Source organism: Canis lupus, chromosome 26 (assembly GCF_048164855.1).
Source record: "Canis lupus baileyi chromosome 26, mCanLup2.hap1, whole genome shotgun sequence".
NCBI lineage: Eukaryota > Metazoa > Chordata > Mammalia > Carnivora > Canidae > Canis > Canis lupus.
In genome coordinates, this window is record NC_132863.1 from 24714553 (window position 1) to 24737709 (window position 23157).

The following is a 23157-nucleotide window of genomic DNA, read 5'->3' on the forward strand; positions in this document are numbered from 1 at the left end:
ACCATCTGAGCCAGCCAGGTACCCCTGTCTTTTAGCATTTTTTCCAAATGTATCTCAGGCTCACTTCTGTCCCTGTCTTGCCAGCCACAATGAGGGTAGTGAGGGAGACAGCATTTGGCTGTCTCTCCCTTTTCTCCCAGGCCTGGTCTCCAAAGGCCCAGGCTAGCCCTGGCTCCAGGTCTGTGCACACAATGGGCCTCTCTAAGCAGCAGACAGAGGCGTGTTGGCTGCCAGCTTGGGCCCAGACTTTGATCACAAACACAGCCCTGTGGCTGAGAACAAGCTGAAAACATTTGTGCAAACCCCTGACCTACCAGAGGCAAGGTCTAGAAGGCAGGCTAGGGTTACCGAAGTCCAAATGAACTCCTGACTTAGGTCAGGGAAGTATAGGGTTGGCACCCAGAGTTTGCTAGTAACATCTGTCTTTCTAGGATGCTCTGCGGGGGCTCTGTACCCATTAAGCCCCAGCCCTCAGGAAAGATGCCTAGCTGCCCTGCCAGGTTCATATCCAAAAGACAGGCCATTTTTCCATGGTCCCGTGGAGGAGGGCTTAGGAGTAGGTTGGGGGTGGGGAATTTTGAACAATGTGGCTAGTAATTGGGCTCCAAGGCAAAACCTAGGCCCAGAGAGTGTCTCAGGAGCCCTGAGTCCAGACTGGTGAAGCTGCCAGACCCTTACCTTCTCCACAAGCTCCTCCAAATCTCAAGGACCAATCACATCCCAGCATCCTAGCTCCCTCATATCCTCCAGGCTTCTCAGGTCACCCCTGCAATTCAAAGACTCTTGACCCCAATGCCTGCCCCCTAAACCCTTTGCTGTCTTGGGTGAAATTATCCTTCCACAAGCCTGCTGAGCTAGGAGAGCAACTCAAAAGAGACTTCAACTAAGAAAAAGCTGGAAAAACTAGCAAGAAGGCCACGACCTCCAGACTCTTCCTCCTATCCAAGCCTGCTTAGGTTAAACCACCATCATCTTCCTGTTCACAGTCCCAGGTTCCATACTGCCATTCTGTTTCTGCCTCCCTCCGAACCAGGCTGATGCCGCTAAAACCCAGATCTGCCTATGTGTGGCTCCTGCTGAATCCCCTTTAATGGCCCTCTGTTTCCCTCCAGAGGAAGTCCAAATGCCTTTAGCCTAGCATTCAAGGCTCTGAGGGCTTTCCTTTTTCTCCACTTCCTTCCTCACACCTTCGGCTCAGATAACACTAACTAGTTCCCAGGCAGGTCCCCAGGTAAGTCAAGTCATTTCATCCCCCTGAGGTCTTGCTCACACAGCAACCCTGCCTGGAATGCCCTTCTGCTCCCCACACCCACATCTGCTTATTGTTCATAAAGTGCCAGCATCCCCATCTCCAGAAATTCTTTCCTGACTATCCAGAGAGAAGTAACCACTGCCTCCTCTGATCCCTGGACAGACTCCATCTCAGGACCTATTATACATCTGTAATCTGGCAGTTTTGCTCAGCTGCCCCCCACACACACACACACACTAGACTGAGATTCCCCTCAAAACCACTGAGCAGAGGAGCACCTGGGTGGCTAGTGGTTGAGCATCTGCCTTTGGCTCAGATCGTGATCGCAGGATCCTAGGACTGAGTCCTGCACCAGGCTCCACGCGAGGAGCCTGCTTCTCCCTCTGCCTATGTCTCTGCCTCTCTTTCTGTGTCTCTCATAAATAAATAAATAAAATCTTTAAGAAAAAAACCCCACTGAGTAGAGCAGTATAAAGGGAGGAGGAGGGATCCCTGGGTGGCGCAGTGGTTTAGTGCCTGCCTTTGGCCCAGGGCGCGATCCTGGAGACCCGGGATCAAGTCCCACGTCAGGCTCCTTGCATGGAGCCTGCTTCTCCCCCTGCCTATGTATCTACCTCTCTCTCTCTCATTCTGTCTCTCTCTGTGACTATCATAAATAAAAAAAATTAAATAAAGAAAGAAAGAAAGAAAGAAAGAAAGAAAGAAAGAAAGAAAGAAAGAAAGGGAGGAGGAAAAAGAAAGCAGAGAGCACTCTCACCCAAAAGGGAGGAATAATATGGGAAAATTACACAACTTTATGCCAATAAGTTTGACAACTTAGATGAAATGGACAAATTCTTAAAAAGACATAAACCAACAAAGCCCATTCAAGACAAAATAGATCATCAAAATCACTCTATTAACAACACTAAAATTGCAGTTAAAAGCCTTTCTATAAAGATGGCTTCCAAAAAAAAAAAAAAAGATGGCTTCCTTAGAGAATGCTACCAAACATTTCAAGAGGAAATAATACCAATTCTAAATAAATGTGACAGGGCAGGAGGGTAGTTACTAATGTGTACTGAGTGCCTACTATATGCCACATCTTATTTTGGGTAAGAGAGAGGCCAGGCTCCAGCTGGAGGCCTGGGGCAAAGTTTGCCAAGGAAAGATCTTATCCTGGAAAAAGTCTCAGAAAATGTAACAGCTAAAGACCTTCAACTTGGAATGGTACATGTTACTTCTCGTCCTTACTGTATCCATGATAGACATTGCTAATCACTTCTAGCTCCTTCCTGCTGAGCTCAGATAAGACTTCCCAATCCTTCCAAATACATGTCTCCTGGTAGCCACCAGGGAAGATGACACTCAAAATGAAAGCTAGTGGTCATCTCTACTCTGGTCTAGGGATCCCTGGGTGGCGCAGCGGTTTGGCGCCTGCCTTTGGCCCAGGGTGCGATCCTGGAGACCCGGGATCGAATCCCACGTCAGGCTCCCGGTGCATGGAGCCTGCTTCTCCCTCTGCCTGTGTCTCTGCCTCTCTCTCTCTCTCTGTGACTATCATAAATAAATAAAAATTAAAAAAAAAAATACTCTGGTCTAATCCCAACCTATAGGGAGACTGAGGGCCAGAGAAGGCAAGGGTCTTACCCAAGGCTAGAGATTCATCACAGAGCAGACAGATTTTAGAAACTGATTTTTAAAGAGTTTGTATGAACAAGACTCTCCTCCACCAGATAATGAGCTCTTTCAGGAGAAGGCCTGGGTCTGATTTAGCTTCTGACCCTGTGCTCTGCACACCAGGTACATAGTAGGTGTCTATAAATGTTTCTTGACTTAGTAAGGAAAGAATGGAGTACAAGAATGATACAGAAGGCTTGGGTGTTAGCTCCTGAAACCAGAAGCCTCAAGCTTTCAACACTCAGAGACGCTGTCTTCTCAGAATGACCCATGCTGAGAACCCAGATAGACATTCTCAACCTAAAGACGAGAAGATGAGGGGGATCTCAGTGTGCATTAGAATTGTGTCTACAGTAGAAATCTTACCATCTACAGGTTAAACTTTCAAACAGCATAAACTAAAAGATCTTCTCAAGTCAACCAAAATATAACATTTTGATGAGTTTCAACTGCATTACCAGCAATAAATATCAAAGTAATGAGGCATGGGGTGGGGAGAGTCTTTTATATCCATATCATCTCTCAGTGATCTTGTTATTTAACTTTGCTGTTAAAATATGACTGTTATACTTAAGCTTCAAGGACCAATACCACAGAGTTGACTTTTTTTTTAAGTATATATTTTAAAAATGCACCACTGTCACTTAAAGAGGTACACAAAAATGTAAAAAATAAAACAAAACCAAGAGAGAACTGAGGTCAGGGCCATAACACACCAAAGATCACCCAAAGCCTGTTTGTTTCCGTGGCCTCTTGGAGACCTGTTTGGGGAAACAAAGGCAATCTATCAGGATCCAGGCCTGGGGCTCAGCTCAGCAGCTACACTAGCCATGGCATTCTCCATCAGCCCCCGCCATCTCCCTGTGCCTGTTCTGGGCCTAGAGCCAAACACACATTCCTCGGGCCCCCACAGCTTCCGGAATTGATAGAGGGGAGTTTGAAGAAAGGGCTGAGCAAAGCAGAAACCTCCTGAGAGAGATAGCAAAAGGCAGATGAGGGACAGCCACAGCAAGAGGCTATCACAATCGATGGGGAAACCAAGGCCCAGAGAAGATAAAGGTATTGTCCAAGACCACATAGTGTGAGCATAGTGGAGGAGAACCACAAAGCCCCCCATCAAAACTCCTCTCTGATCCTTGCTGGAAGGATCTGATGTTCTGCAACATAAAGGTCAAGTCTTCTCCCACAGGAGGATGGGTCTCAGGGTTTCAGGGTCCCTGGAGCTAGGAACTCTCCAGTTTCCTCAAGAGAGAATATTAGCTGCTCCTTCCCCAGTCTCTGTCCCTCTCCTTCCCTGATTCACTCACTGAGTGGCAGATCCTGCCATGTACCTTTTGTCCTGAACACACAACCCAACAAAACAGAAGTGTTACATCCCTGGTTTTTGTTTTGTTTGGGTTTTTTTGTTTGTTTGTTTATTTTAAATACTTTATTTATTTGACAGAGAAAGAGAGACTCAGAGAGCATGGGAAGTGGCAGGCAGAGGGAGAGGGAGAAGCAGGCTCCCTGCTGAGCAGAGCCCAATGCAGGACTCAATCCCAGGACCCTGGGATCATGACCCGAGCCAAAGGCAGACACTTAACCGACTGAGCCACCCAGGTGCCCCCACATCCCTGTTTTATAGATGAAGAAATTGAAACTCAGGGAAATGAAATGACTTGTCCAAGTCTACAGAGCTAATGAATGGGGGAGAAAAAATGAAAACTAGATCTGTCTGGCTCTATACCGGCTCTCCCACCACCACCCTGTACTGTGTCAAAGCAGGTCCCCATGTACAGCTTCTGTTTTCAACCCTGCTCACCTCTCAGTCCCCATTGCTGGACTGGGGCTACTTAAGGCCTAGAGGAGGCAGGAGACAATTGAACACCCGTAGGGTCCCCAGTGCTTACCCTCCAGCACCACCTCTTTGCCTGTCTTCTTCAAGACCTGCACCGCCTCATCATGGGTAGCAGAGGAGAGATCCTCCCCATTGACAGACAAGATGGCATCTCCCACGAAGAGGGCCTCAGTCTGGTCAGCTGCCAGGCCCTTGAAGATCTTGGAAATGAGAATAGGCATCTTGTTCTCCCGGCCCCCTGCATGGGCACAGAAACAGGAAGAGACTGAAGCAGATGCTCCAATGCTTAAGAGTCCCACGAAGGCAAAATTATTTCTGAAAGCCTACCTCGGCGCCCAGCCCAGTGCCAGGAAAGCGGGGATGAGAGAGTAAAGAGAATCTCAGAAAGGAGTCTTACAAGTCTGGAACACTAATAAGTCATTTTCTAAATTCTTTTTTTATTTTATTTTATTTATTTATTCATGACACAAACACACAGAAAGAGGCAGAGACATAGACAGAGGAAGAAGCAGGCTCCCTGTGGGGGGCCTAATGCGGGACTCAATCCCAGAACCCCAGGATCACACCCTGAGCCCAAGGCAGACACTCAGCCACTGAACCACCCAAGTGTCCCTCGTTTTCTAAATTTTTTTATGTATATATTTTTTATTGGAATCAATTTGCCAACATATAGTATAATACCCAGTGCTCATCCTATCAAGTACCCCCCTCAGTGCCTATCACCCAGTCACCACAGTCCCCCACCCAACCCCCCTTCCACTACCCCTTGTTTGTTTCCCAGAGTTAGGAGTCTCTCATGTTTTCTCACTGTCTCTGATTTTTCCCACTCATTTTCTTTCCATTTTCTAAATTCTTAATGGAGTTTGGTCACTGGATCGTTGGTTAAATGCTTTGGGTGTTCGCCCGTGTTTGAGTAACTTACAAGTGCTTCGATAGCTTTTTCTTAAATATTTAATATTTTAAGTTATTTTCCCCACAACGGGGGAACCCACTGATACCACTTAATCTGGAGTAAAGATAGAAATCAGTTATTGCTATGGCCCCCCAAGGACCTCTTCACAATTGGAAAGTTTTACAATCCAGGACCCAGCTGAAAACCAAGGCCTGAAAGTCTAGATTTCAAAAGCCTATCCAGATTGCATCTCTGATGCAAAAAAAAAAAAACTTAATACAACTTACTGAATCACTTTATGGCTGAGCTCTTGAATATCCTTTTAAAACATAAAATAGGGACACCTGGGTGGCTCAGCGTTTAGCACCTGCCTTCAGCCCAGGGCATGATCCTGGAGTCTCGGGATCAAGTCCCACACGGGGCTCCCTGCATGGACCCTGCTTCTCCCTCTGCCTGTGTCTCTGCCCCTCTCTGTGTGTGTCTCCCATGAATAAACAAAATCTTTAAAATAAATAAAAATCTTAAAAATAAAACATGAAATAGTCATAATAGTTTGCATTAGTTTCACATACCAAGTGCTAAGCATCGTGCTAAACGTTTCCAATGTTGTCTCACTGCATCTTCACGACATCCCAATCACACATGCGTGCTGTTTCCTCTCAGAAAAAATAAAATGCAGAGAGAAGCTCCTTGCCCAAGGTCATCCAGCTAGTTGGTGGCAGCAAAGTAGTATTTTAACCTAGGTCTCCTGGCTCCAGAACCAGGCTCTTAACCCTATGGTTGACTGTAAATTAGGCCCTCAGATATCATATTACTGGTCCATCCCAGAATGCTGAAGATGAGGATCTAGTGGCCCATAGAGAGGAGGTCATTATTTCAAGGTCACACAATAAGTTGGTGGCAAAGGTAGGACTAGAATGCCTCTCCTGGCCCCCATACAGGCCCAATAGTATGCTCACTGCATGGCACAGGACTTAAAGCCTAGAAAGGAGTGGGTTTCTATTTATATCTGCTCTCCTCCACATGAAACTAGGAAATTCAGTTCAATTTGAAGCTATGATCATCCCAAGCCACCTCAAGCCAGGCTGGACCCTGGAAGGGAGGTCACCATGGCAACAAGAGCCCAGTCTCTATTCATGAAGAACTGAATGGAGCTAGTACTTCCCCTGACCTCTCCTAAAAGTACCTTCACTCCCACTGGGCAGTATGAAGCTAAGGAGTAACTTCATGTGACCTTGGAAAGTCTGTGCTCCTCTCCAAGTCTCAGCTTGTCCATCTGTAAAATGGAACTCTATATTAACTCTCTTTCTGCTTGGGATGCCTGGGTTTGGCTCGGCAGTTGAGTGTCTGCCTTTGGCTCAGGGCGTGATCCTGGAGTCCCGGAATGGAGTCCCACGTCGGGCTCCCTGCATGGAGCCTGCTTCTCCCTCTGCCTGTCTCTGCCTCTCTCTCTCTCTCTCTCTGTCTCTCTCTGTGTCTCTCATGAATAAATAAATAAAATCTTTAAAAAATAAAAAAAAATTAATTCCTTTCTGCTTTAACACATTGAGTGTCCAATTTCTGGATTGATCTGTTGCCCTATTCCACTCTGGAGTTGAGGGGCAAGACTGGTGTCCACTCTCCGCATTCCCCATTTCTCCCTTTTAGATTCCTTTGGTCAGCTGCCTGATAATCTGCCCTTTGATGGGGAAGAACCAAATCCTCTGAGCACTCTCTTAAGGCCTGATCATTGAGGTTCAAATCATTCACTGTGTGATCCTGGGAAGACTGTTTTCCTTCTCTTTTTCTTTTTTTTTTTTTTTTAAGATTTTATTTATTTATTTATTCATGAGAGACACAGAAAGAGACGCAGAGACACAGGCAGAGGGAGAAGCAGGCTCCATGCAGGGAGCCTGATGTGGGATTTGATCCCGGGACTCCAGGATCACACCCTGGGCCGAAGGCAGGCTCCAAACCGCTGAGCCATCGGGGATCCCTGTTTTCCTTTTCTGAGTCTCAGTTTCTTCCCCTGCTAAATGGAGATTATGCTCCTCACTTTTTACCACTTGTTGCCTGGATAAAATAGATCCTAAGTACGGAACACAGCATTCCAGCACACGGTGGTAGCTGAGTCACCACCATCCCCACCCCCTCACCCAGGCCAAAGGGTCTGGAGACACCAATGAAAGGACCCAGCAGCAGGGAGAGAACAGTGCATATCCAAGGTGATACAAGAGCCAACACCCTTTCCCGAGGCAGACAGCACCCTGAGAAGCAGATGGGTAGGAATGGTGAACCCAGCTGCTGTGAGTATACAGGGATTTTAAGCACTATGGTTAGTTGCCTTGGCAGTCTCTCCTGGACTCCATTTTTCCTCTCATCTAACAGCAATAATTAACTAGGCATCTACTGCGTGCTGGCAGAGTACAAATTTCAGACTCCTGTTCTCATGGAATTGTTACAACTCTATCATTAGCCTCATTATATAGCAAAGAAACTGAAATCCAGAAATGGGAAGTGACTTGTCTAAGTGCACACAGATCCAGGATTCAAACACTACCTGCTTGCATCCTAAAGAAAGCTCTCAGTATCGGGGCCGAGATTTCTCTATGCCCACTCTCAGTTCCGCGCAAGGTGATGATGGCCAGGCAGGGAAACTCAAACCCAGTTGTCGGGACTCTCCACCTAGATACATGGGGTCCTGGGTCCTCAGATTTCTGGGTCCTTCCTGGACCCCTGTCTGTGAGCCCAGCCTGTGCCTCTCCCCAAGTCTCCAAACCTGTGCTCCCAACTCCAGGCCTTACCCCTCCCCGCCACCTTGGCGGCGTCTCAGGGAAGCTTCCCAGGCCTCAATCCCCTCTCTCCATCCCTCGCTCTCCGGGCTCCTCTCCTACTTGATGTCCACGCAACCCCTGACGTCTCTATGCTTCCACACAGAAGCCACCCGCCTGTCCTTGGTGCGCCCCCACTGCCTCCGCCTGTGCCTTCTGACTGAGGCCTCCGACCTTGCTGCTCCCCGTGTCCTCCTCGGTCCCTCTGTCCCTCAGCCACCCTCCTCGTCCCCGGACCGAAGTCTTCCAACTCCGCGTCCCGCGTGCGCCGCTCGGCCGGCCTCCGCGACCCCGGCGCGCTCGGCGGCCCCGCAGACCCCGCGCCCCCGCGCCCCCGCGCCCCCGGTGCCCCCGCGCCCACCTTTGATGCTGATGCCCAGCCCGCCCGCGTCGGCCTTGCGCACCGTCACGCGGCGCCGCTGGAGCAGCAGCGCCTCGGGCAGCTGCGGGGGCGCCGCGCCGGGCTCGGCGGCGCCGTTGAGCTGCGCGGGCTCCGGCTCCCGCGGGGCGCCGGGCTCCGGGCCGCGCTCGCCGTCGGCGGGGCTCACGGTCAGGGCGTCCTCCGCCAGGCTGAGCAGCACCCGCCGCCAGCGCTCGCCGCCGGCCCCCGGACCGGCCCCGGCGCGGAGCTCCAGCAGCCCGGTGCGCGGGGAGCGCCGGCCGGACGCCATCTTCGCCGCGGAGCCCCCGGGCCGCCGCGTTCCCCTGCCCCGCAGTGCCCGGCCCGCTCCGACCGAGCGCCCGGGGCAGAGGGCAGCGGGGGCCCGCCTGGGCCAGCCGCCACCCTACCCCGGGCCGCTGGGGGTGGAGCCTGGGGCGGGGCCGCCGGGGTGTGGCTGGCGGCGGGGGGCGGCGGCGGGGCGGGGCGCAGGCGAGCCGGGGCACGCGGCGGCGCGGGGACCCGAGGGATGCGGCGGGGCAGCGCGCGCCCGGGGGGTTGCGGCCTTGGGGCGTAGGGCGAGCGGTCCAGGGTGAGGGGCGCCGCGGCCACGCGCGGGGCGGGGCGGGGCGGGGCCGCCGGGGCGGGGCCTCGTGTCCGGGCAGGAGCCCGCGGAGGGGCTCGGAGCTCCGCAAGGCCGTCGAGGGCCGGGACCGGAGCTCACGGACGTAGGAGCCTGAGCGAAAGCGGTAGGACCGCGGATCCTGTTGCGAGGCTTTGGGGGTGGGCGCAGAGCCGTGTGCTGCGGAGAGCTGCTCTTAGGGGCCGGCCGAGCTGGACACGGAGCCCCCCGCGCCGGCAGGCAGGCTTGGGAAGCGGCTGATTTCCCGACGCGGGCGCGGGCCTCGGTCTGCCTGTGGGCGTGGCTTCTCGCGGACGGTCCCGCCCCCTGGGATGGGCACGCTGCAGGCCGTTCGGGGCCCACCGAGGGGTTGGACGCGGTCGCCACCTCGATGGAAGGGAGTTTGAGAGATTAACCACCTGTTCTGTTAGCAGTCGAACAGAAAAAAAAAAAAAAAAAAAAAAAAGCCTGAAGTCCCACACCCTCTGCGAGACCTGGCTGGAGAAGAACCCAGGACTCCTGGTGTGAGGAAAGAGGGCTGGAAGGTGGGGCTTTGGGTCTGGGGCCTCACTCTGTTAGCTCCTTGTCGACCTTGATCTCATCACTTCACTTCTCCAGGCTTCAATTTCCTTATCTATGAAATGGGGATCACAAGAATCGCTACCTGACAGTGTTTGTGTCAGAATCAAATTGATTTGAAAATGCATTGTAGACTGCGACTCCTGTGCAATCAATACAGTCGCTTTTATTTTTTTAAGATTGTATTTATTTGACAGAAAGAGCACAAGCAGCGGAAACAGCAGAGGGAGAAATAGAAGCAGGCTCCCCCGTGAGCAGAAGTCCAACAAAAGGCCTGGATCCCACAGCCCCAGGATCGTGAGCCCAGAGGAAGGCAGAGCCCTAACCAACCGACTGAGCCACCCAGGCACCCTAGTCGCTTTTATTTATTGAGTGCTTACCATTGGCCAGGCCTAGATCTGAGCATATTCCTGTGTTATCTCAACTTTACAGTAGCCTGCAGGAGTAACTGTAGTTAGCAACACTCCCATTATACAGTAGGGAAAACTTAGATATAGAAGGCCTAAATGGCCTCTATCACACATTCGTGAGGAGGACAGGGAAAGGACTTAAACCTAGGCTTGTTTGACGTCAGTGCCTAAGCACTGAACCACTGCCAGACAGCTGCCAAATACAGAAGTGAGGTGGGATCATTACAGAAAAATCCCACCAAATTGCACACTTCACCCAGCCTTCCTATCTGCTCCTGTCTCTAGCTTCCACTCCTAGCAGTAATGTGTTAGGTGATACTTAGGGCCACATCACTATGTAGACTGCCTGCATCTCCAGGTAGATATGATCAAAGGAAAAAGAAAACTAAATAAATAAATAAATAAATAAATAAATAAATAAATAAATAAATAAAGGATACCTGGGTGGCTCAGCGGTTGAGCGTCTGCCTTCCACCCAGGGCGTAATCCTGGGATCCAAGATCGAGTCCCACATCAGGCTCCCTACATGGAGCCTGCTTCTCCCTCTGCCTATGTCTCTCTGTGTGTGTCTCTCATGAATAAAAATTTTTTTAAAAAAAAAGGAAAAAGAAAACAGTTACATATACAAGTTGTCCACAGCAAATGTATGTTTGCAAATAACTAGAGACCAGCCCAACTGTCCAACAATAAGGGAATGGCACTACACCACTGAAAATCCACTGAGGCCACATGTATAATACATATGTATTACATACACATGTATATATAATACATAGATGCCATTTATTCAACTTGCTGTACATTGGCACATGAGCTGGCTAATTTATAGACATTTTCATTTAAACCTCACACATCTGGGGATCCCTGGGTGGCGCAGCGGTTTAGCGCCTGCCTTTGGCCCAGGGCGCGATCCTGGAGACCAGGGATCGAATCCCATGTTGGGCTCCCGGTGCATGGAGCCTGCTTCTCCCTCTGCCTGTGTCTCTGCCTCTCTCTCTCTCTCTCTCTCTGTGTGACTATCATAAATAAATAAAAATTAAAAAAAAATAAAATAAATAAACCTCACACATCCTGCACAGCCTGTATATTATCTCCATTTTATAGATGGGGAAAGTGAGACAGCACTAATAAAAACAGACCTGTATTCTAACCTGGATCTGTCTGGCTACCAAGCCCATTCACTCTTACTTCTCCTTTCTTCAGTCCACATAGCAGCAAAGGATGAGTTTACAATCCATTCATTCATTCAACAATACCTACTGGGGATCCCTGGGTGGCGCAGCGGTTTGGCGCCTGCCTTTGGCCCAGGGCGCGATCCTGGAGACCAGGGATCGAATCCCACATCGGGCTCCCAGTGCATGGAGCCTGTTTCTCCCTCTGCCTATGTCTCTGCCTCTCTCTCTCTCTCTCTCTCTGTGACTATCATAAATAAATAAAAATAAAAAAAAAAACAATACCTACTGAATATCTCCCTTTTTTTTTTTAAGATTTTATTATTCATGAGAAACACAGAGAGAGAGGGGCAGAGACACAGGCAGAGGGAGAAGCAGGCTCCATGCAGGGAGCCCGATGTAGGACTCGATCCTGGAACTCCAGGATCACGCCCTGGGTCAAAGGCAGGCGCTAAACCGCTGAGCCACCCAGGTATCCCCAACAATACCTACTGAATATCTCCTATATGCCAGTCACAGTGGTAGGTACACAAGCCCTAGGTTCCAACAAGATAAACAAGTAGGGTGGGGTTTTTTAAAGATTTTTATTTATTCATGAGAGGCACAGAGAGAGGCAGAGACATAGGCAGAGGGAGGAGAAGCGGGCTCTACACAGGGAGCCCGATGCAGGGAGTCCGATGCAAGGACCCTGATGTGGGACTTGATCCCAGAACTCCAGGATCACGTCCTGAGCCGAAGGCAGATGCTCAACCTCTGAGCCACCCACACGACCCGATACACAAGTAGTTCTAAACAAGATAAGTGGCTCACCTCACAGGACACACAGCCCACTGAGAGGTAGGATCCCACAGTGGTTAGGAGGATCGGTGTTGTATCCTGATTTTCTACGTTCAAATTTTTACTGTGCCCTTTTTTCCCCCCATCTTTACTGAGATATAACTGACATATATTACTATGCCAGTTTCTATCTCTGTGGTCCTAGGTGACTTTTTTAATACCCATAACTTTCCATTTAATAATCTATAAAATAAGAATATTGAAATTACTATCCCTAGATTATTATAAGGAATAAATAAAATAATGCTGATAAACTGCTTAGCACAATTCCTGGGTATAGTAAGCACTGAAAAAATATGAGTTGTAATTATCTTGGAAAACAGGCATCAGTCAAATAGTTTTATTTTATTTTTAAAGATTTTATTTTTTTATTCATGAGACAGAGAGAGAGAGAATGGCAGAGACACAGGCAGAGGGAGAAGCAGGCTCCATGTAGGGAGCCCAACATGGGACTCAATCCCGGGTCTCCAGGATCACACCCTGGGCTGAAGGCGGCCCCAAACCGCTGAGCCACCTGGGCTGCCCAGTCAAATAGTTTTAATTTAGAGTGATAAGTATCAAAACAGAAAAGACACAACTAAAACACACACACACACAGGGTATGATATGTATATATGATATATGATATTCAGTAAATATGAGAGAAAGAGACAGAAAGTGAGAGAGGAAATAGGGGAGGAAGAAAGAAAGAAATATAGCATTATGTAGTGATTTTTTTTTAAGGTTTTTTGTTTTGTTTTGTTTTGGAATCTCTACACCCAATGTGGGACTTGAATTCACAACTCTGAAATTAAGAGTCACATGCTTTTCTGACTGAGTCAGGCAGGCACCCTTATGCATTGATATTTTAAAAGTATGAGTTTTATGCTCTAAAGATGGTAGAGCAACCTGAGAAAATTAAGGGTAAACATTTGTGATGAATGAGAACTTCATTCCACTTGGATTTTGGAAGCTTCACTCTAAAGGTAGAGAGGGAGAGGAGGAGGGATCAAGCAGGAGGCAAGAGACCTGGGGAGAGCAAGAGATCAGACTTCTTTCCCAGGACCAAAGCCTGAAGCCAGATCCTTAAAAGTCCCCCCACGTATTGCCCTGCTTAAAAAAGACTGAAAGAGCCCCAGACAAACTTGTTGAGAAAGAGCTCTGATATAGAATTCCTCCCCTGGGAGACTGTTTTCTATGGTTATAATGGGATGGGAGGAAGGAGAGAGGTGATGTGTCCAGAATAAGAGGAGGCTAGCAGAGAAGGGCAAAGAATGTAGAGCCAGAAAAAAGAATGATGTATGAATGTGTATATGTACATGTGTATGTGTGTGTATTTTATGTTTTATGTGCGTGTGTGTGTGTGTGTCAGCAATCACACAGTATGGACAATGCCAATCAGCTGTGCCCCAAACAGCCCACCCCCAGGAACTCTGTAGTTGGAGGAACACTCTACTCCTCCACTGTGGTCAGCTGATGCCTCTCTGCTATAGCCCAGAAATTGGCCTTAAACACACACACACACACAGGCCTGGCTCACCACCAAACCACAGGGCACAGCTCCCAGAAAAAAACAGTTCAGTCCCAAGGGATGAGAGGGAGAAGGGCAGAGAGGAAGGGAAGCTGCCCAGCTAACTAGTCTCAAATTCACTCTGAAGGCCCTACAGTCTGGATCTAGAGTCTGGAGCCCTAGTCAAGCGAGGAAGCCTCTCTATGCATGGGCTCCAAGGCAGGAAGCAGAGATTCTTACATCCCTGACCTCCCAGACCCAAAGATGGCAGTAATAATGTGAGTTTACACAATCCACTGCTTAACTGCTTTCCATAGATCATCTCATTTAATCTTCAAGACAACCTAGGAAGTAGGTCCTGTTATTATCCCCAGTAGGCAGATGAGGAAACCATGGCTCAGGGACGTGAAGTGATAAGTCCAGTCAGTCTGGCACCAGGACTTATTGTGACATCACACTGCACCCCAGGAGAAGTTTGAATCTTACTGGAGGCTGAGTGGCTTGCAAAGCCTAAGAGTCCATAGTGCCCTGTGGGATAGAAACCAAACCAAGTGCTTCCCTTATGCGTCACTTTTTAATCTGCAGTGTAGCCTTGTAAGGCAGGCTTTATCATCTCCATTTTGCAGAGGAAGAAACCAAGGCTTAGAGAGGGAAGGGGATTTGTCCAGAGTCATGCAGCTAATAAATGGCAGAGCCTGAATATGAACTGAGTTATTTCTGATTACAAAGCTTTAGTCCTTTCTACTGGACTACTCCAGGATCCTAGCCAAAGTCAGATTCACAGAATATAGGCATGTGAAACTTAGAGATAAAGGAATGTTAGTATCCTTTAGTCTTGGTGGTTAGAAGGAGGACCCATCAAATGTCACCAACTCCAATTCCCCACCCAACCCCAACCAAGAAGCCCCTTAATAGCATCCCATAGGGATGCCTGGGTGGCTCAGAGGTTGAATGTCTGCATTCAGCTCAGGGCATGATCCTGGAGTCCCAGGATTGAGTCCCACATCAGGCTCCCCACAGAGAGCCTGCTTCTCCCTCTGCCTATGTCTCTGACTCTCTCTGTGTGTCTCTCATGAATAAATAAATAAAATCTTAAAAAAAAAAAAAAAAGAGCAGGGATGCCTGGGTGGCTCAGCAGTTGACCATCTGCCTTGGGCTCAGGGAGTGATCCTGGGGTCCTGGGATCTAGTCCCACATCGGGCTCCCTGCATGGAGCCTGCTTCTCCCTCTGCCTGTGTCTCTGCCTCTCTATCTCTCTGTGTCTCTCATGAATAAATAAATAAAATCTTTTAAAAATAATAATAAATAAATACATACATAAATAAATAGCATCCCATAGAGCTCACCCTCTAGCCTGAGCTTGGATGCTTTCAGCAATGGGGACTTCACCTCTCCACAAGGCAACCCACTCAAGGTAAAAGGCCACTCCCCACCACCTAAGCCCAGACAGGGAGAGGGAATTCACACACATTTTTTAGTCTTGCTGTCTCAGTACAGGGGACTCAGGCTCCCTCCTTAAAATGCTTGTCCAAATCGGGGCACCGGGGTGGCTCAGTCAGTTGAACATCTGACTCTTGATTTCAGCTCAGGTCATGATCTCTGTGTCGTGAGACTGATACTTAGGTTGGGCTCTGCGCTCAGTGGGAGTCTGCTTGAAATCCTCTCCCTCTCCCTCTGCCTGCTTGTGCTCTGTCTCTCTGTCAAATAAATAAATATAATATTTTTTAGGGATCCCTGGGTGGCGCAGCGGTTTGGCGCCTGCCTTTGGCCCAGGGCACGATCCTGGAGACCCGGGATCGAATCCCACGTCAGGCTCCCGCTGCATGGAGCCTGCTTCTCCCTCTGCCTGTGTCTCTGCCTCTCTCTCTCTCTCTGTGTGACTATCATAAATAAATAAAATTTAAAAAAATAATAATAATATTTTTAAAAGATTTATTTATTTATTTTAGAGAGCGAGTGAGGGAGGGGAGGGGCAGAGGGAGAGGGAGAAGTTCCCCCCCGAGCAGATAGCCCAATGTGGGGCTCGATACCAGGACCCTGGGATTATGACCTGAGCCAAAGCCAGAGAGTTAACCGACTGAGCCACCCAGGTGCCCCTAAATAAATAAATCATTAAAGAAAAGAAATCTTGTTCAAATTAAAGCTGAGAAAAAATATAATTATCCCATGACCATTATATTCATTTCCTCCACAGCACTCATCACAATTTGTACCTTATGCTTAAAGTGTTTGTTTACCTGACTATCATCTGTCTCCCCCACTAGACTGGACACCCTTTGAGGGCAGCAACTCTATCTACCTAGCACAGTGCCTGGCACTATAAATATCTCTTAAGTGAATGAATGAATGAATGAATGAATGCTGAGGGAGAGTAATAAGAGCTTAGGTCCCTGAAAGATAGAGAGATGGTTTTCCAGGCTGAAGGCTGGGAGAGGGGCTGAGCTCAGCACTTCATACCTTTAGGCAGGATCTAATGATTTCCCACTGTTAGGGAGGGCACTGTATTGCCCACCATTAAAGCCCCACAACAAGACCTAATAAACAGTAAAAGTCCAGTAATGTTTGATAAATGAATGATGAATAGCAGAAAAGGTTCTGGTTTGCACTTAAAAGGATGCCATCCACAACTGGAATTCTTTCCTTCTTACTTTATTTTTCAATAAATTTTGTTTAGTGGGACTCAGGTAGGTGAGGAAAATCACATCCTTTCTGATCAGACACTTCCTGGGCATCCTCTCTCAATCTATCTAACATCATTTACTTATTCATTCAAAAATATTTACTAAGTCCCAACTCTGAGGCAAACATGGTGCCATGTACCAGGGATAAACGATGGACGGGTGTATACACTACTAGGGCACCTGCCTGACTCAGTCCGTAGAGTATATGACTCTTGATTTCAAGGTCATGAGTTCAAGCCCCACATTGGGTGTGGAGCCCACTTAAAACTGAATGAATCAGGGATCCCTGGGTGGTGCAGCGGTTTGGCGCCTGCCTTTGGCCCAGGGCGTGATCCTGGAGACCCGGGATCAAATCCCACATCGGGCTCCTGGTGCATGGAGCCTGCTTCTCCCTCTGCCTGCGTCTCTGCCTCTCTCTCTCTCCTCTCTGTGCATTCTCGTGAATAAATAAATAAAATCTTTAAAAAAAAAAACTGAATGAATGAATCAGAGATGGCTGGGTGGTTCAGCAGTTGAGTGTCTGCCTTCAGCTCAAGGTATGATCCTGCAGTCCCGCGATCGAGTCCCACATCGGGCTCCCTACATGGAGCCTGCTTCTCCCTCTGCCTGTGTCTCTGCCTCTCTCTCTCTTTGTGTCTCTTGTGAATAAATAAACACAATCTTTAAAACAAAATGAATGAATGAATGAATGAATGAATGAGATTGTATATATGCCCACCTCACCCTAATGAAATCTATAGTCTAATGGGGAAGTCTTTCTTTAAAAAAAAAAAAAAAAGGGATCCCTGGGTGGCGCAGCGGTTTGGCGCCTGCCTTTGGCCCAGGGCGCGATCCTGGAGACCCGGGATCGAATCCCACATCGGGTTCCCGGTGCATGGAGCCTGCTTCTCCCTCTGCCTGTGTCTCTGCCTCTCTCTCTCTCTCTCTCTGTGTGACTATCATAAATAAATAAAAATTTAAAAAAAAAAAAAAAGATTGTATTTATTTATTCACGAGAGACACACAGAGAGAGAGAGAGAGAGAGGCAGAGACACAGGCAGAGGGAGAAGCAGGCTCCATGCAGGGAACCAGATGTGGGACTCGATGACGGATCCCAGGATCCCGCTCTGAGCTGAAGACAGATGCTCAACCGCTGAGCCAGCCAGGAATCCTGAGGGAGTCTTTCTTTTTTATTTCTATTTTATTTTATTTTTTTTATTTATGATAATCACACAGAGAGAGAGAGAGAGGCAGAGACATAGGCAGAGGGAGAAGCAGGCTCCATGCACCAGGAGCCCGACGTGGGACTCGATCCCGGGTGTCCAGGATCGCGCCCTGGGCCAAAGGCAGGCGCTAAACCGCTGCACCACCCAGGGATCCCTGAGGGAGTCTTTCTTAAACAAAACAAAACAATTAAAATTATTACCAAATCGGGAAGCCCAAGTGGCTCAGCGGTTTAGCGCGGCCTTTGGCCCAGGACGTGATCCCGGAGTTTCAGAATCGAGTCCCACGTTGGGCTCCCTGTGTGGAGCCTGCTTCTCCCTCTGCCTGTGTCTCTGCCTCTCTCTCTCTCTCTCTCTCTCTCTCTCTCTCTCTGCGTTTCTCATGAGTAAATAAATAAAATCTTTAAAAAAAAATTATTACCAAATCTAATGTGTGCCTGAAGAAAAAAATGAACAGAGGACAATGATAGAAGATAACGAGGCAGGAGGACCTTCTGGAAGATAGTAAGGGAAGGAGATATTTTCAAGCCAAGACCTAACAGTTAACCAGGAGGGATGCCTAGGGTGGCTCAGCGTTGAGCATCTGCCTTTGGATCAGGTCTTGATCCCAGGGTCTGGAGATCAATTCCCTTCCCCCATCAGGCTCCCTACAGGGGAGCCTGCTTCTCCCTCTGCCTATGTCTGGGCCTCTCTCTCTCTGTGTCTCTCGTGAATAAATAAGTAAAATATTTAAATACATACATACATACATACATACATACATACATACATAAATGTTAACCAGGAGGCAAATATGCCTGGGAGAAAGAGCCTGTGCAAAGGTCCTGTAATGGGAAAGACTTTGGCTTCTTTGGATGGCTCTAGTGACCAAGGGAGGAGGCACAGAGAAGTCAAGTCACAAGAGCCAAACAATGCAGATCTTCTGAAATAAGGAAATACACCCAGATTTTATTCCAAGCTAGAGGATACTGGAGGGTTTCAGTGTAGGACATGGTTTGTTTGGTAGGATTACACTGAATGTTTTATTAACTATTAAAATTATTTAAGGAACTCCTGGGTGGCTTAGTCACTTAAGCATCTGACTCCTGATTTCAGCTCAGGTCTCAGTCTCAGGGTCATGAGCTCAAGCCCTACATCTAAATTAATTAATTAATTGATTAATTAATATATACATATTTTATTTTATTTTTTTAAAGATTTTATTTATTTATTCATGATAGTCACACAGAGAGAGAGAGAGAGAAGCAGAGACACAGGCAGAGGGACAAGCAGGCTCCACGCAGGGAGCCCGACGTGGGACTCGATCCTGGGTCTCCAGGATCGCGCCCCGGGCCAAAGGCAGATGCCAAACCGCTGCGCCACCCAGGGATCCCAATATATACATATTTTAAAAATAATTGGGATCCCTGGGTGGCGCAGCGGTTTGGCGCCTGCCTTTGGCCCAGGGCGCGATCCTGGAGACCCGGGATCGAATCCCACATCGGGCTCCCGGTGCTTGGAGCCTGCTTCTCCCTCTGCCTGTGTCTCTGCCTCTCTCTCTCTCTTCGTGTGACTATCATGAATAAATAAATTTAAAAAGAAAAAAAATTTAAAAAAAAAAGAAAAAAAAAAAAAAAAATAAAAAAAAATAAAAAAAAAAGAAATTACAACATCTAGGTAATATGTAAAGAATAAGAAAACAATCATGCACCTAGCATGCGGTTTAAAGAATAGAAGATGATCATAAATAAATAAACACTAAAATAAAGAACAGAACATAATCAATTCATCTGAGGCCTTCTGACCCCCCTCTCTGATCACATTCCTCCTTCCCACATCCAGTGACTACCACTACCAAATTTTGTTATAATCGTGTCCTTACATTTCATTACAGTGGTAATATATATGCATGAATCTTAAACAAGCTATTATTTACATTTACTATTTCTTGAATGTCTTACTAATGGACCCTTCTCCTTCTACTATTTGTAAGTTATATTCTCTAATTATATTAACTCTGTTACCTTCAATTACTCTCTCCCAAATTATTTGCTGTATTTACCTAGTACTTTGGCGATCACTTGTTTTTCTCAATCCCACAAATTAGATATCACTGTTGCTTTACACAGTGAGGATTCATTCAAAGTAACCTACATTTTTTTCTTTGCTCTTCACTCTTTCTTGCATCTCAGTACTTTCTTCTGGGGTTATTTTCCTTCTCTGAATTATATCCTTTAGAATTTCCCATAGTAAGTGAGGGCACACTAGTAGTAAACTCTCTGGTTTTCTTTCTTTCTTTCTTTCTTTCTTTCTTTCTTTCTTTCTTTCTTTCTTTCTTTCTTTCTTTCTGTTTTGACTTAAAGAATTTTATTTTTGGGTGCCTGGTGGCTCAGTTGCCTAAGTGTCTGCCTTCAGCTCATGATCTTGGCGTCCTGGGATCAAGTCCCACATAGAGCTCCCTGCTTAGTGGGGAGCCTGCTTGTCCCTCTCCCTCTGCCCCCTTCTCTCCCTGCTTGAACTATCATTCTCACTTATTCTCTCTCTCAAATAAATAAATAAATTTTTTAAAATTTTATTTTCTTCCTCCAGATAGGATGGAGGACACAAGTTAGAAATTTTACCAAAGATTAACAATAATCTTTGATTCTTCAGAGTTGGTGCAGGCTTCTAGACAGTCCTCAGTGTACACAAAAGCCTTGTGAGGGGCAGCCCGGGTGGTTCAGCGGTTTAGCGATTCTTTCAGCCCAGGGTGTGATGCTGGAGACCCGGGATCAAGTCCCACATCGGGCTCCCTGCATGGAGCCTGCTTCCTCCTTCTGCCTGTGTCTGTGCTTCCCTGTGTGTGTGTGTCTCTTATGAATAAATAAAATCTTAAAAAAAAAAAAACCCTTGTGAGACTGATTCAACGGGAACTATTAAGTGCCCTTTCTCAGTAAAACACAGGGTCAGTGGTTTTCAAGAAGGCTTGTATTCCCAGGGCACCTGGGTGGCTCAGTCAGTTGAGCAACTGACTCTTGATTTTATCTTCAAGTCATGATCTCAGGGTGGGAGATGGAAGGCTGGGATAGAAGGCTCCCCCAGTGCACTGTCTCTCTCTAAAATATAAATTTTTGGGGATCCCTGGGTGGCGCAGCGGTTTAGCGCCTGCCTTTGGCCCAGGGCGTGATCCTGGAGACCCGGGATCGAATCCCACGTCAGGCTCCCGGTGCATGGAGCCTGCTTCTCCCTCTGCCTGTGTCTCTGCCTCTCTCTCTCTCTCTCTCTGTGTGACTATCATAAATAAATGAAAAAAAAATTTAAAAAAAATATATAAATTTTTTTAAGGTTTTTATTTATTCATGAGAGACTCAGAGAGAGAGGCAGAGACACAGGCAGAGTGAGAAGCAGGCTCCATGCAGGGAGCCCGACATAGAACTCCATCCCTGGACCCCAGGATCACTCAACCGCTGAGCCACCCAGGCATTCCCAAAAAAAAATTTTAATAAAGATTTTTATTATAATTATAATAAAAAATTTTATTATAATTATAATATTATATTATAATCTTTATAAATAAAGATTTATTCTAGTTTTGCAATTAGGCAGTTCCTTAAATGTTAAACATAGGGTTATCATATGACCCAGCACTTCTACTCTTAGGTACATACCTGTCTCTCTCATAAATAAATTATATATATGTATATATATATGAAAAAATTTTTATATATGAAAATATAAAATGAAAATCTGACTAGATTATGGTGGTAGCCTCATAACTCTGTAAATATACTAAAACCACTGTACACTTTAATTTTATTTATTTTTAAGATTTTATTTATTTATTCATGAGAGACACAGAGAGAGAGAGGCAGAGACACAGGCAGAGGGAGAAGCAGGCTCCATGCAAGGAGCCTGATGTGGGACTCGATCCAAGGTCTCCAGGGTCACACCCTGGGCTGCAGGCGGCGCTAAACCGCTGAGCCACCGGGGCTGCCCACACTTTAATTTTAAAAAAAGATTTTATTTATCTATTTGACAGGGAGAGAGAGCACAAGCAGGAGGAGTGGCAGAGGGAGAAGGAGAAGCAAGCTCCCCGCTGAGCAGGGAACCTGACATGGAGCTGGATCCCAGGACCCCAGGACCATGACCCAAGCTGAAGACAGATGCTTAACCAACTGAGCCACCCAAGCGCCCCCCACTGTACACTTTAAATCAGTAAACTTTATGATATGTAAATTATATCTCAATACCACAATGTACTTATGTGATTCCAGTCTTATTCCAATGAAAGAAAATTTATAATTTTCAGAACCAAAGATTCCACCATCAAGTATGAGAGAGATGATCTAGAGAGAAGATCTAGAATGGTTGATTGTTACTCCTGTCCAGTCATGTCTGAGATTTATATGTGGCAAGCCTTAATGAATTGATAATTTCCTTTATTTCCATATCATAAGTTGTATGATTCAGATGTTGCAGAAATACTTGTGTATCAGAATAGGTTTTGCAAAGAAAAAAAAAAAGAAGAAGAAGAAGAAAGGAATAGGTTTTGCCATATCCATTTCACTCTTAGCAGCTCAGTAACATATTTTTAGATTTTTATCCAACACTTGTATTTTTTTTTTTTTTTGAGCAGGAGAGTTGTTCAGAGTATCTAATCCCCTAAACTGTTAATTGATCTATGTTTATAAAAGATCCCTCTAGCCACCGAACAGAATATGGACAATATGAGGAAGCAGTGAGACCATTTAAGAGTATTCAGGGCAGCCCCGGGTGGCGCAGCGGTTTAGCGCCGCCTTCAGCCCAGGGCCTGATCCTGGAGACCCGGGATTGAGTCCCACGTCAGGCTCCATGCATGGAGCCTGCTTCTCCCTCTGCCTGTGTCTCTGCCTCTCTCTCTCAGTGTCTCTCATTAATAAATAAATAAATAAAATCTTAACAACAACAAAAAAGAGTATTCAGGTTAATATTACTGGGTAAAAAACAACCCCACTCAAGGCTTAAAACAGTGACAGTCAATTACGTATTCACTATCTGCAACTGGGTCAGAGCTCAGTGGGGACAGCTTATCTCTGTCCCACATAATAGTTGAGCAGCGGCTTGACTGGAGGATGGAAGATCTATTTTCAAGATAGCTCATTCATATGCCTAGCAAATTGGTATGGACTTGGCTGAGAGCCCAGGTGAGGCCGGGACTGGGGGCTGCTGTTCCTGTCCATGAGCTGCTGGACTTCCCCACAGCATGGTGGTTGGAGTGCAAGGTCAAGTGTCCCAGGGTGGCTGGGTGGCTCAGTCCATTAAGTGTCTGCCTTTGGCTCAGGGTTCAGGTTCCCAGGGTCCTGGGATAGAGCCCCACATCAGGCTCCCTGCTCGGTAAG

General features: G+C 47.1%; 1 protein-coding gene across 5 annotated transcripts in view; it reads right to left on the reverse strand.

Moving 5' to 3' along the window:
• The window catches only part of SNTA1 (syntrophin alpha 1), a 31300-nt gene extending 22164 nt beyond the window's left edge, over positions 1-9136 (reverse strand). For 4 of the 5 annotated variants that reach the window (XM_072800605.1, XM_072800604.1, XM_072800603.1 and 1 more), the window contains exons 1-2: positions 8812-9136; positions 4801-4986 (exon numbers count right to left, since the gene is read on the reverse strand). In XM_072800605.1, the coding sequence (XP_072656706.1) occupies positions 4801-4986; positions 8812-9121 (496 nt within the window). In that variant the 5' untranslated portion in view covers positions 9122-9136. Of the gene's footprint in view, positions 1-4800; positions 4987-6212; positions 6325-8811 lie in introns of those variants that run through there. The other variant, XM_072800606.1, reaches the window with a different exon arrangement.
• Positions 9137-23157: the final 14021 nt, after the last annotated feature.